This window comes from Thermobia domestica, chromosome 2 (genome assembly GCF_964235325.1).
Source record: "Thermobia domestica chromosome 2, izTheDome1.hap1.1, whole genome shotgun sequence".
Lineage (NCBI taxonomy): Eukaryota > Metazoa > Arthropoda > Insecta > Zygentoma > Lepismatidae > Thermobia > Thermobia domestica.
In genome coordinates, this window is record NC_137455.1 from 45,193,853 (window position 1) to 45,208,035 (window position 14,183).

At 34.7% G+C, this 14,183-nt stretch overlaps 1 protein-coding gene across 1 annotated transcript in view; it reads right to left on the reverse strand.

Moving 5' to 3' along the window:
- The window catches only part of LOC145671553 (cyclin-D1-binding protein 1 homolog), a 47,162-nt gene extending 38,722 nt beyond the window's left edge, over positions 1-8,440 (reverse strand). The window contains exon 1 of the mRNA XM_081740742.1: positions 8,299-8,440. Within this exon, the coding sequence (XP_081596868.1) occupies positions 8,299-8,371 (73 nt within the window). The 5' untranslated portion in view covers positions 8,372-8,440. The remainder of the gene's footprint in view (positions 1-8,298) is intronic.
- Positions 8,441-14,183: the final 5,743 nt, after the last annotated feature.

Here is a 14,183-nt window from a genome sequence, read left to right on the forward strand (position 1 = left end):
GAAGAAGAAAAGGTGGCGGCCAAGGAACCAAAAATAAACAAGTGGATAGCTATACCAATCTGGTCAAAACTTTTATATCGGATGCGAAAGGAAGTGGAAAAATACGGATTTACAGTATAAAAAACATCTATTATCTTGGAGAAATATTTCATTAGTTATAAAAGTTACTACTTATACATCACAGCGCTTTTATCGGGGTTTGCCCAAGTGGGCCCAATCAGAAAAAATCCGTTGGGCCAATTAAAAAAAAATCAAGGTCAAATTCTCATTTTAAAATGAGTAGCAGGAAGAATTTTTTGCCCTAGATACTCTTACTAGTTCTGAATAGAAACTGTGAATTTCGTTTTGAGGTTTTCACTGATAAACTACTTACAAACTCTCAAAATCCTTAAACGAAAAGCACAACGTGACAATATATTTGTATTTTATACCACGAATAAGTTTGTATGGGTAAATGTAATCGTTGGGCACTTGTTTTAGATTGTAATGGATGTGAAAAATTATTATAAATGCTTATTTGCACGTCAATACTATTAAGATGTTCATGCTTTGACAGGCATACACATACAGCTTCGTGCAAGTTGTAACAAACCAAAATAAGATAAAGTGCAGCTAGCTAATCAGCCGTTGTGAACTGCTGCACAATATATACATCCCACGTGTATTACTTTGTACTTGGAGTTACATCCCACGTGTATTACTTTGTACATGGAGTTTGTTAGGGATCTTTGTGTTACTACTAGGAACTGTGCAGGGTATCATGTAGTCTTCTATAGGTTACTATGTCAGTAGGACCTGTGAAAATAATTCTTACGGACAGTCGTTGTCAGAACAGCAGCAGAAATAAACGAAAAATTTCTTTTTCTTTTGAGAAAAGAGTTAAGACTACAAGAAATAAATACTATTTGCATGTATCATTACACAAAGTATGTGGACAAATACCAACATGTGTTTGAACAAGCTGGTATTTGGCTACAAATGCAAGGTGCTTTATTCAGTTTTAATTGTAATTATTATTTTCATGTGTTACATATGCTCAATAACCAATTAACTTAAACAACTTTTCATTACTTTGGAATGAACTACACGGAAAATTGAAAAAAAAAAAAAAAAAAATCTTTCTATTCCTGCTGATTAAGCAGAGGAGGTTAAAAGCTTAAGAACTATTTGCAGCACACTTTCGCGAAAGTGTTTCCTACAACTTCTACTATTCTGCTGCAGACACACTTTCCAATACATTATTGGAAAACGTAACACTTGAAAATAATCTTGTTTTAGCTTCAAACTTCACTAATCCTGGTAAGAAGAAAACAACAATGCACAACTGTTCAGCAATAGAATATTCTTCTGCAGTCATGAAGAATGAATCTAGCATGTAAGCCAAGCAGATTGTATCTGCTTATAAATTCACCGCCCAAGTGCCTCACAACTCTGAGTCAACATTGAAAATGTGAATTCTAGAGGATTTAACGGTAGGTCTCACGCACCCTCAAAACCAATTAACTACAAGGGAGCTATTATTACGCTTGTTATTATTATTACTTTTATTACGCTTATAATCTAGCCATTGGCAGTCGAATTTTTCTCCAGGTTGTTTGACCACGATATAGAGGTATTTTCTGGCGTCTCTAACTTTTTCCACTATCTCCCTGCTAAGCACTAGTGACGGTGCTGGTTTACTTTTGGTACACCACATTTTGGAAGATTTACAGGTAAAATTCAATGCTTTGCATGAAAAGACATATTATAAAGAAGAAATTTCTGCAGGCGATAGAATTAAATATAAGTAATACAGCCGTATTTTAGGTTTACAAGCGTAGGGTTAAGAGTGTAAAATCATTAGAAGTGCTTTACGACGGATAAAATGAGTGAGTGCAAATGAAAGATGACTTTTACCGGTGGTGTATTTCTGCGCAGTGTATACAAGCTGTATGTTATGTTTACGAGTGGAGCGCTACTAGCATGAAACCATGACCAGTGTTATTGAAACTCCCCATCATTGCCAAACTCCAGTTGTTTTCACTACCCTAGCTTACGCGTATAACCAACGTCACTGATGCGGCTGTTCCCTTCGGACGCACCCTCGCACAGGCACACCAGCGTTGCCCTACCTTGACCCGGTTAGATAGCATTCGTGCTTTTTTAGGGCAACCTAGCATTTCTTTTTCATTGTAATTATGTCATACATCAGGATGCCGTATTTATACGGAAATAGTAAAAGAATTGTAATTTTTAAACAATTATTTCTGATGGCCCCCTTCTATTTTATCTATGCCAAGCGTGATATTTTGTCGCCCAGCGCAAATCATTTAGGAGACAATAACAAGAATTACAATTACAATTACAATGAAAGAATTACAATTTTTCAAAATTACTTCAAGTAATTAACTCTATGGCCTATGGAACCCGAAGGTTCAATGCCGCGTTCACAAAAGCTCCCCACTGACTTCTATCCTTAACCAATTGGATCCAGTTCCTACTACAATAATTTCAAGTAGTGTGCCAAAAGTAAACCTCCACTCTAGTGACTCAGTCAATAGATCACTGATTTCAAATTTGAATGACCATGGATTCGAATTCCACAGCTGATCATTCGAAGAAAAGTTTCCTTAGTTAAACCAGGTACCAGGAATAGGATAACGCATTCAAATAAGTCTCTGGAAAGACTTTTATGGATTCCTGGATCCTCCTTTTCTGAATGGGATCCTCCTGGGCTGGATGGATATTGATAAATAAATAAAAATTAAATCTGACAAGGACACAGAGGTAAATTTAGCCGCAGGTTGGAAGTTGGCCCATTAAAAGAGGATCAAATTCATTGAAATCTACTTTTTTTTTTCTTAACCTGTTTATGGTTTATATTACGAAGAGACTAATTTTTTTTTTCTAGCCTGCTGAAAACAGTGCAGAAATCAACCACCATCTACGAAGCATAAGAAAACCACTGTGGGGTATTTTACGTCTTTCTTCTTGGAGCTATTTTTATGTGAATGTTGGGGATATCAGAAAACTTTGTGTTTTCGAAAATACTTCAAATGTGTTACATACAAACTTAAGTAAACTGTAAGTGATTAATTTATGCAGAAGACATATACAAGGCAATAAGTAACAAAAAGTAATCAAGTATGGGAAACCGGGGTAATAAGAGACACGGCCAAAAAATACCCTAAATATCAAATCAAAATTATCCCGATGGCAGAACTTTCTTTGCCTTTCTGCGATGAACTTTTGTAAGTCAAAAATTTTCTGCAGGAATTTTGCAAAATTTTTCTACAGGAATTCTGAAAAAAAAAATCTGCAGAAGAAATACTTGTGACTGTTAAAAAATACGCTTTACGCGACGTAAAAACAGTTCAAACTATATTTATGCGACTCGTCCGTGCATTCAAGACATCTACACATAGCAGGCATGTTTTTATATTTTTCTGTTGGCTATATTTTTTTCCTCTGACAATTTTTCTGCACAGGCGCTGCAAATTTTCTGCGATCACATCGCAGATCGCGGCATGTTCTGCTATGAGGAAAATTATAAATACTAATAAGTAATGAAGCCGTCAATACATTTTCTTTCCTACCCCATCTGTACTTATCAACTAAAATGAGCTTTTATATTGTTGTCACGCGATGCAAAAATAACTTCACTTTGAGCTTACCACGAAAGCTCGTAACTGTTTTAAAATCAAATTTTATTGTGAAAAGTGAGTTACAAATGTGGAAATGACTGCTATGTAACTTTGTGACTAAGATTAGGAAGATCGATGTGAAGTTTTGAAAAATGCTGAAACATTGCATTTCAGGTCAATTGAAGGCTTGTCTCTTATTACCCCTTTTAGAAATTTTGAAGGGGTAATAAGAGGCAGCTGTCTCATTACCCCAGTTCAACTTTATTTGGCGCGTGACGAGTATAACTTGCTAGTATATATATCTAGAGAGAGAGAAAGTAAATACGAAAAATCCTACTCTGGCAATCGAGTCAGTCTGTGCACAGATAGTGACAGTGGAGAATATGCTTTGGATCAACTAATTTCTGCCAGGAGAAATTGATCCAACGAGAGCACAATCTTGCTTAGAAATGTATTACGCTGTGTACTACGATTTTGACTGGTATATTGGGTGGACTACTGCTTTCCCAGATGAAGGACCGTCCAAGATTAATTTTTTGAAAAAGGACTACATGTTTTCAATTGGCCTGTCTATGATGACATGCAAACAGTGACATCCGAATTTGTGTTTTATGAACCCATCAAACTGAATGCAAATGGACCATTCCAGATTTCCAGAGGGTAGCTCCGAAAAATTGGTTGTGTTTATAGCAAAGTGAAAAGAGACTATTGAAAATAAAACAAAGATTAAATATGACCAGGGTTTGCCCAAGTGGGCCCAGCCCGCGGGCTTTTTCGGGTTGGACCCACCTGAAAAAAAATAAACACCTCAAAACAAACATGAGTTTTTGAGCTTTTTGTTAATATATTATTGATACAACCAAGGTGATCACATTGAAAGTGATTTTTATCAGATTTTGGACTTTCCTTGGGCGAATTGAATGCTTTCCCGTTAAGGTATACAACATTCAGCATAAGACCTTTATAAAGTTCTGAACGCACTGAATGAATAAAAAAAACCTTACCTTAGCTTGAGATAATTAAGTAACAAATTAATGTATGGATTATGCTTATAGCCAATTTGAAGGGAAAAAAATGCAGTTTTATATTTTAGAAAATACTTCCCGTGAATAGTGTGCTCGCCAACTCGGCGACGCCGAGGGACTTTGTCCCTCATACGTTTGACGCGTTTAAAACCATAGTTGCCGGTACTACCAGTAAACATGTAGTGCATCAGTAAAACTATTAGTATTATTTTTTACCTTTGATTGTAACACAAGTATTCTTCAGTAAAATTTACTTTTCGAACAACTACAGTTTAGTGCAGTTATTTGTAGGTACTCTTCAAATAAGCATTCTGTAGAATCAACACCAACAAAAGCGTAAAAATTCGTTAAATTTAAGAAACTCGATGCTTAGAGTTCCGAACTACGTACCGCTTACTATTTCAAGTGCTGAATTCGAACTTTCTTACTAGTGGAAGTTTCGATGTACAGTAAAGGGAGCTGCATTTTCGAGGGAGGAGAAAAAAAACGTCCCGAAAGAAGTTTCGGGAAATTCCCCCAATTGAACGCACAAAGCATCGGAACTGAATACATCAACAATAATACTATTTATTTTATGCTGGAAGATATTTAATTTCATTTAAGACATTCTGAAGTATCCTAACTATATATAAAACTACATGAGCTGACATAAATTATTGAGCACTTCTTGTAGGGCTACAATGATTAAATTTGTCATGATGGTAGCTTTCCGGGACTAACCGACAGAAAAATTACCAAAAGTGAATATTTTTAATTTTTAGGTCGTCTAAAAAGGAGATGAAAAAATTCCCCATGTTATTTAAATGGGCCTTTTTTGGACTTATAATCTCATGTTTTAGGTACTTAGAATTGGAATAAAATCTTCAAATTCGGTACGCTTGTACGTTTTCGTAGGCGTTACCTAAGTGAAACATCAGAAATAAAAATTTCCAACCGTAAAGTGGTTTTATGGGGAACTGAAAAATCTTTCCCATGTTATTTATATGGAACGTCTTCTACACCCCAAAATGTTTAGGCCCTTCCGGCATAATTAGAATGATGAAATTTCGCATGATTATAGCATTCCAGGACTAACCGACAGGAAAATAGCCAAAAGTGAATATTTTTAATATTTTTAGGGGTCTAAAGGGTAATGAAGAAATTTCCTTGTTATTTAAATGGGCGTTTTCTTGGGATACAAAATTTTATCTTTAAATAGTTGAAATAGGAAAAGAACTGATAGAATTGTGAGTTCACGAGATGCGAGGCCGTAGGCCGAGCAAAGACAGTGTGTGGGGGGCGATGCCCCCGAGTGGGCAGATTCAGGAAATATGAAGAGCAAGTTCACAAAATTCACTGTTGATGCAAAGGGCGTTTGATGAGAAATGCGAGGCCGTAGGTCGAGCAAACTCGGGGGACTGGGGTCGAGCGGTCGAGCGTTCACCTCTGGTGCATGGGGTCCCTGGTTCGATCCCAGCTCGCGCCAAGTGAATCTTGTGGTGGACAAACACCGTGTGCGTGGGTTTCCTCCGGGTTCTTCAGTTTCTTTGTACATTTTGTCAATTTTGGCACCAAATATTCAGTTATTGCATCCCTTAAATGGTTATTTAATCTGATCGCATTTTAGAAAGGCGATATATGAATTATAACTGAAAAACTATCCCTATATTACTTCGTAAAGTATCAGTAAAACACTTTTTATCCTCTTTAACTTCTTTCTATCCTCCCTCACTCTCTTTTTTCTTGTTTTAATTGACTATTTTCTCATCTATTTATGAAAGGTCAAACTATGACCTGAAATGCCTTCAATATCTTCAATAAGAACAGCGAGTACACTTGGTTTCTTTTTTTCTTTTTCTTAGCCCATTTTCATGAAGTGACACAACTGTTTGATAAAGATTCTTGTGAAAAACTGAAAAATATTTATAAGTTACCAACACTGAAAATGAGACTATTAACAGTTGGTTCTTCCATAAGCAAATAGTACACAACAAATGCAATATATTATGGTAATTGATGTATTGTTAAGGCATAGTAAGAATATTTAGGATCCGACTCAAAGTGTGTATCTATATGGGATCGAAATCTTGAACCCAAATCGAATTTGTAAGAGAAAACTGTTATAACAAATGACAAAACACGCGAAGTGCACGCTAGAATTTAAAGATGTCGCCCAAGAAAGCCAGCAGGTTACTTGCTGCTCCGAGTTATTCTGTTAAACATAAACAAGGCAAACCCGTAAGTGCAGAAGAAAAGCAAATAGTTTATCAAACGATATAAACGTTGTTCAATTTATTTGAAGAAAATGACTTTAAGTAGCTAATTTTCATGTTCTCATAGTATATATACACATTATTTATTTACTTACTTTGTAGTACACAAGTACTATTTGTATGTTCTCATGCTATACAATGTAAGAAAGCACATCAAGAAATTGTACTTAAGGCGGAAAAGTAATATCTGTTTTCATGGATGTGGGTAATGATTTAGGTAATGGATGAAAAACAAATAATCTCCTGTAATGATAAGTATGTTTGTTCTTATATACCAGAGCCATCTCTTTATCGTTCAGCTGATAATTTGACATAATTCATTGTAGTTTTATCTGTAATTACAATTTGGAGAAAAATAATAATGTTCAGTTGCTCTTACAGGAGGGGGGACCATATAGGATTGGGTATTTTGCCCCATATCGCGGCAATGATGTGAGAGTGAGACGAGTAATGCATATAGCAGTGGCAGAAATACATGCACGTGCTGCAGCAGAAATATTGCGGGAACAGACGAAACAATTTCCTCTTCACCAATCAGTAAATAGTCGTGCGCGCAGTGATACAACATCGAGTTACGCGGTTTGTTTTTGAAGGGTGCAAAGGACTGTGAAAAACGCTTTAGCTACTCAAAACCGAAAGATCAAATCATTGAATCAAAAAAAAAAAAAAATGAATGAAATGGCCAAAGTAAACACTTGCCCCAAAAATTATAAAATGAAGAACTAAACTTCCCGCCCACCCAGGACTTGAAACTGAATTCGCTAACACGTTACTTGTGCATACATCAGTGACACATACCATACTTACACATTCTTATCCCATGTAATATTCAAATTATGGTAATTATTTTTATTTCATTACGGAAGTTCTACAAAGTTCATATCTTCCCACTCACTGGTAAGGAATACCATGACACTACTACTTCCCTTCAGAATTGCATATTCATATTAATTATTTTTAGGAATTCCTTCTGTTCCAATACTTACATTCTGCATACATGTAAATAATATTAAAACCATGAAATCATAACGAAAATAAGAACGCCATATCAAAAATTTCCTCAATACATAATTCCCTAAATGCGCACTTCTTATGAAGTTTGTATTTCGCCCAGACATTATCTAGAAATGTATTAATAAAGCTTGTAGAAGTTGCTTCTTGCAATATTATTGCTAATTAAAACTAATTATCATATCTCCCTTGTCACTTTTGTTACTCAAACGCTTAGCAATGATCTAATTTCCCACGTTACATCACCAATCTGTCATCAGCTCATTTCCTCCGGCCTCGTGACACTTTCCCACAGTGCATTTTAGTGCAAACAAAGTACAAAATTTCAATTGACAACATACAAATAGAAGCACTGAAACAAAGTACAAGTTGAAATGAAATATTTACCTTGCAGTTGCTCGCGAACAAGCTGCAAATTTTCTAGTAATGACTGAAGTGTATTCGCTGTACCACTCGCCATCTTACCACTTCCACTACTTCTGCTCAACAATCTTCTTCTTCCTTTATTTTAAGAAATGAATTACTTATTTTGAAAACTATGACCACATTCAGAACAAAACGTTGAAAAATAAATACTCTCCGACTATATTTCCACCCTATTTGTTTCTTACTCCGAATTATGTACCGAATTAAATTGTGTTTTGAATATATCATATCACTTTAGAAATTAAATAAATAATTAAATTTGTAAAACTGAAACAGAGAAAATGAAAACTTTCTAGAATGCTGTTCTGTACATATAAATAAAGGTGGATTAGTAGCCAAAAAGGTTACTTTATCAAAGCTCAATACTCCATTCCAGCGGCCGGTGGATTGTGAGTTGAGTTGATTTTAGTTTAGCGTCCCTTTCAGCAGCGAGGCTATATGAGACGTGGACCTACTGATTAACGTGGAATCCGAACCACATGAGCGGTGGATTGTGGTTTCGGGTGTTGTAGTACGAATGATCGGAAGCAGAAGATATAAAGTGGACTCATTGACTAATCAGCATTATTTTAGATGCAAATGCTATGTGACATGTTAAATTAAATAAAATTCTAATTAAAAAAAAAATAAAAATTAATGCAGTACAATTTATCCGCTTAGTCATCTTATTTAATTGGAAAGTCCATTCTCCTCTCTTTGATTAGAGTAAATTTTTCTAATACATACTGGTTGAACTCTAATATTTCCATTATCAGGTCTTTTTCGATGAAAAGTATAACCAATGATGATAACCTTTCTTGGGACATTCAATTTCTTGGAAGTGTCAATTCTTTTCGATGTGGAAAAACGCCGTTTCTCCTTTTGTTGACCTCCTAGGTATAGTTAATATTAATTTCGGAAGCTTAGTAGATTCACTAAATATTTTTTTCTAGATTATTGCAAACAATTCATTCTAGCAAACCCAATTCCTAACAGTGATCCAAATTCCTTTGCAGTGTAGATTGAAAGCAGTTTGTGCTAATGTAAAATTGTAAATTGAACACACTTTATTCACAGTTTATCTAGGAAAATTTAAAACAAATTGTGGAAATATATCTAGTGAAAACAACATTGCTACCATAAGATGTCCTATGAATTTAAAACGGATTTTTTCGAACTCTCTTCTGAATTGCCCTTTGCTTGTTTTGTCTAAGCCTTAATTGCAAGTTTTTCCTCAGTGGAAGGCTGAGCAAATTGCTTATATATATATATTATTTACAGAAGTTGCGGTATAGAATTCATTCAAAATTTGTATCTTTTTTACATAATTAGAGTATACATAATACAAGTAAATTCAATAACTGAAAACCAAAACAGCTGATTCAAAAAAAAAAAAAACAGCTGATGCAAAAGAGGTATACGAATCGCGAATGTCACATATACACCAACCCACACACGTTCGTAAAAGAAAAAAATACATTCCAAATCATCCGTCTTGGTTGAAAGCAATGCACAACGAACAGAATATACTTCCACATGAGGCGAAACAATGCTTATCAATGTGACACGTTCTGGAAAGAAAACTTTAAAACCCGCCAGATGTAGGATCAGCATGTAACAGAAGTCAAAAGTCAAAGAACGTCAAAATAAACAGCAATTCCAGTCCTATACCCAGAAATGTTTGCTGCGAGGGATTCAAAGTATTTGAGGGAAGTCCAATACGTCTATGTAATATCAAAATTGTCTTATTCTTCACCCGAAAAGACGATAAGTAATTAATTATTGTCACCTATATTTTTTGGGATAAATGATAGACCGATTATTTTTATAAGAAATGAAAGAGTACTTGATGGAGCGTAAGATAAAATATTTAGCCAAGAACAATCATTTCTCTTTTAAACAAGTATAGTTCGTTAAGAAAGTCTACAAATGTTAGTCGTGTTTCGAAATTTTTGGGAGGCCCGGATCCGGTGGACCCCCTAGTGGCTGCGCCCATGAGCATTACTAACTAGTCCCAAATTCAATGTGGCGTTTTCCATCATACAGTTTTATGTGGAAAGTTATCAAGAGTACAAAATACATTTATTTCATAATACAAATATATACAGGAACCCTTCAGTATCAATATAAGCCAAGAATTAACTTGTAAATTCGCATTTACATTCATTTGTTTTCTACTCTATTCCATATTTTCATTCTCACTTTTTAATTCTGCAATCACATTTTTTTTAAAAAAAATGTCATTATATTGGTTTGTTTCAGTATAGTTCCATAATTTAAAAATATGCATAAAAATAAATTCTATTTGTTAAATGGTAGTGAAATAAAATTCAGAAATCTTATTTAACGTGCAAAACCTTCTCGTTTACTAGAAACCGTGCCGCGTTGTTGCAGGAGCACTGGAACGACCAGAGCCTTTAACTTCTGAGATAGAAGAAACAAGACTTAACATTTGCTCCAATTGCCGCGCTAGAGAAATCTGGTCGTTGTATGCTCGCTGCAACGCAATATAAATTAGAGACTTTGTGAAGGATTGTTTTCCACTTTTTTACACGGATTAATGGATTTTTCAGTTATAGAAGTAAAAAAAAATGTTATTTAAAGTATATGGGAGTATTAGAAAGAATGTTTTCCTACTCTTTACTGCTACTGCTAATAATAGACCAATCTTTTTCTTAAAATACTTTGGTCGTTACGCAACATTGCAAGGCTAACATAAGCCGCCACTGTTCCATTCATATAGTAATGCCAATCGAGCAATAGCTAGAAAAGGCGGGTTATTAGCCAGGTTGATCACTTTATTTATTACGACTTAATTGGTATTTGGACAAATGTTCTAGAGTCCTGCCGGAGAAAATGTTCATTTGGAACAGTCGGCATTGTGGTCAGTAAGTACATAGTTGGATTTTAATACTATTATTTCATTGATTTACTTTTATAGCATTGTATTTCTTGATTTTTAATGATTCGAAAGTAGTTCAACCGAAAATGAGAAAGGAACAATCTTAATTTAAAGGAACAATGTGCTGAATATATATATATATATATATATATATATATATATATATATATATATATATATATATATATATATATATATATTCCTTTATGCAATATTAGCGAAGTAAATGGACTTTCAAAAGTCTTTTAAGCTGCGCCCACTGAAAACGACTCCGCCTCAAGTTTCTGCTTAAATGACCTAAGTGGTGCCGAAGGGTTTTATCAGAAGTCTAAGGAGTAATTTGGATATAGAGCAAGTAGAGGAATTTGATTCTTTTTAATTTGAGGACATATTGTAAACCTGCACGTATATGCCGTGTCCAAAAGATACAAGTGCACATTTGAAGTACGCTTATTTCCGGAAGTGACGTCACCTAATGTGCGTCAAAAGGTCCAAGTTCACAAGTGTGCGAGTGCATAGTGCGTAGTGTGCGAGGATGTACACTACGTTAGTATACTTGTGTGCTTAATATGGCGATTTCTCGTAGAATGACCTAATAAAATTTTAATAGGCATATTCTTAATATTTTTGTTTAAGTAAATATATTTGTGGACTGATTTTATAATAATTTACTTGATAAACATACAAGTTAGTGATTTTACAAGTCGAATATAAAAATATTACGCAAATAACAAATGTATTTACGTTATGTTCTTTGAGTATGCAATAGAATTTAAAATAGTATAGGGAAAACAAACAAATAGTTTCTTTAATAATGCTATAAAGACATTTGTGCTTAAATATTACATGGTTTATGTAGCTTAATTGAAATAGTTGCACTATCGGTAATGCGGCTATTTGCACGTAAATGACAAATTTTAATGGTGTATGAATATATTAAGTTCTAGCATAGTATACATAGATTATTCATTTCTCTATAGCTACAGCTACAGCCGCAGCCGCAAATGTTAATTCATAGACACATAAGCCTAATTTTATAGTTTTGATTCTAAACGAATACCTTTCAACGATACCATATTTCCTTGCACTTGAGAGAGACTGTAATATACCAATTACCATACATTGTGTATTTTTGACAGGTACCGAAAAGTGAAATACAGATCAAAAATTCCTTTCTCCACATTTATCAAAGATTTCACAAATTACTCCTGGTAAGTCTTTACTATGGCCATTTCATTTTTTTTTATTCTTCGATTTAGCGATTTGATCTCTTGGTTCCGGTTTTAACAACTTGCCTCTTCACCCATATACTGTATATAAGGTAGTAGGTAGGTTGGTTCCTTTTTGTACCAAAGTATAATATTTAATTCACATAATATTGACGAGCGAGTGTTAGCGAGTGAAGGCTGGTTGGAACCCCGCAGAGCACTTTCTTTTCCGTCTTCGTTACGAATCGGTTCATTGAACGATTCATTGAAAGAAATGTCCAAAGTAAAGACTTGCCTTCCTCTTAATTCATATAATCCCATTACTGTACCCAGTATTAAAAGATTATGAACAATAATTTCTTCCGTATAGTTGAACAATGAGAGCCATTACATTACATACTGTATTTTTTCATAAAACCGTCTCTTAATTTTCATAAAATTCTTATTATATTTTTAGTAGTTTATTTTACGTTTATATTTGGACGAGGGGATTTGTTTCGTTACTGAATAACCATTTTCGCAGTGGGAAGCATGTAGGAGAGTATATTTCAAGAGAGATGTAGGGCGCCGAAAGCGTAGTAAAATGCACGTAAATGTTGAAGTGTATAAAATATACAGAACTCCATTCAAGCAGGCTTATAAGATAGTAATCTCACTTTTTTTTTTTTTGTTATTTTTACCATACTACTTTCATTAGGGTTATTCGCCTTGAGTATGCATTATCCTTATAAATTGGTATTTCATAGCGACATAATAGCTTTTTTCTGTAATTTTGGTCCTCATGTTGTTCAACTTTACCGTTTCTTTCCTTGTCATCCTTCTATGTGTTAACTTTTGCTGTAGATTAAGAATACGGAGACACTATTTCGATGATTTCCAGGTAAAATCAATAAATTCACAGTGAAAGAATAACATCTAAGGAACTTCAATATTAGCGCAATATGGTAGAAAGAGTTCAATCAGTATGCCTGAACTGAAAGAATACAGTAGAACTACAACAATTATACTGTCATTGTTGTGAAATCTACCGTACAGGAAGCAATTATACTCAGTATCAACCCTCTCCCAAAGTAGTTTTGTGCCACATTATTGTAAATACCGCTCCCCTCGGTGTCCTAACGCTCTTGCACGTTGCCTACTTTCAGTTGCAATAAAATTCCTAAACTAATTCGCAAAAGTGTCTTCAGCGCCCTAATCACCAGAGCTACTCTTCTTTCGGGAGATTATTAAATATTCCCTCCGCAAGCATGCCTAATAAAGTAGAATATCGCCAATAGTTTAGTGTTTTTTATGCTGTTACGAGTTTATTGTGCACATAAGACAACGCACACATATATTATATATGTATAGCATTTATGCTCCGCTCTTGTTAATCTGCGCGTGAAATACCCAAAATGACAAATATTTGCAGGCACGGCAAAGCTGAAGCTGTTGGCATACATGAAAAAAAACTCTTAAATCATTTTATGGTTACCCCATATAGTCAATCTGTACGGTTTATTTATCTTTAATATAACTGGAAAGTCATTCATCTAAAGAAAAAAAAGCATGCTAATTTTTTCTAGTACGCGAAATTCTCCCTTCTTTTGTCATCAATGTTCCATATTCCACCACAACGAGGCGCTGTAAGCAAGTGCTGATCAAAAGCTAATTTTACGAAGTGTACACTATTTAGTGTGCACTCCATTTGTAGACTTCGAGTGTGCATCCTCGAAGTGTGCACTATGCACTTTTGGACACGGCCTATTTTCTTCTAC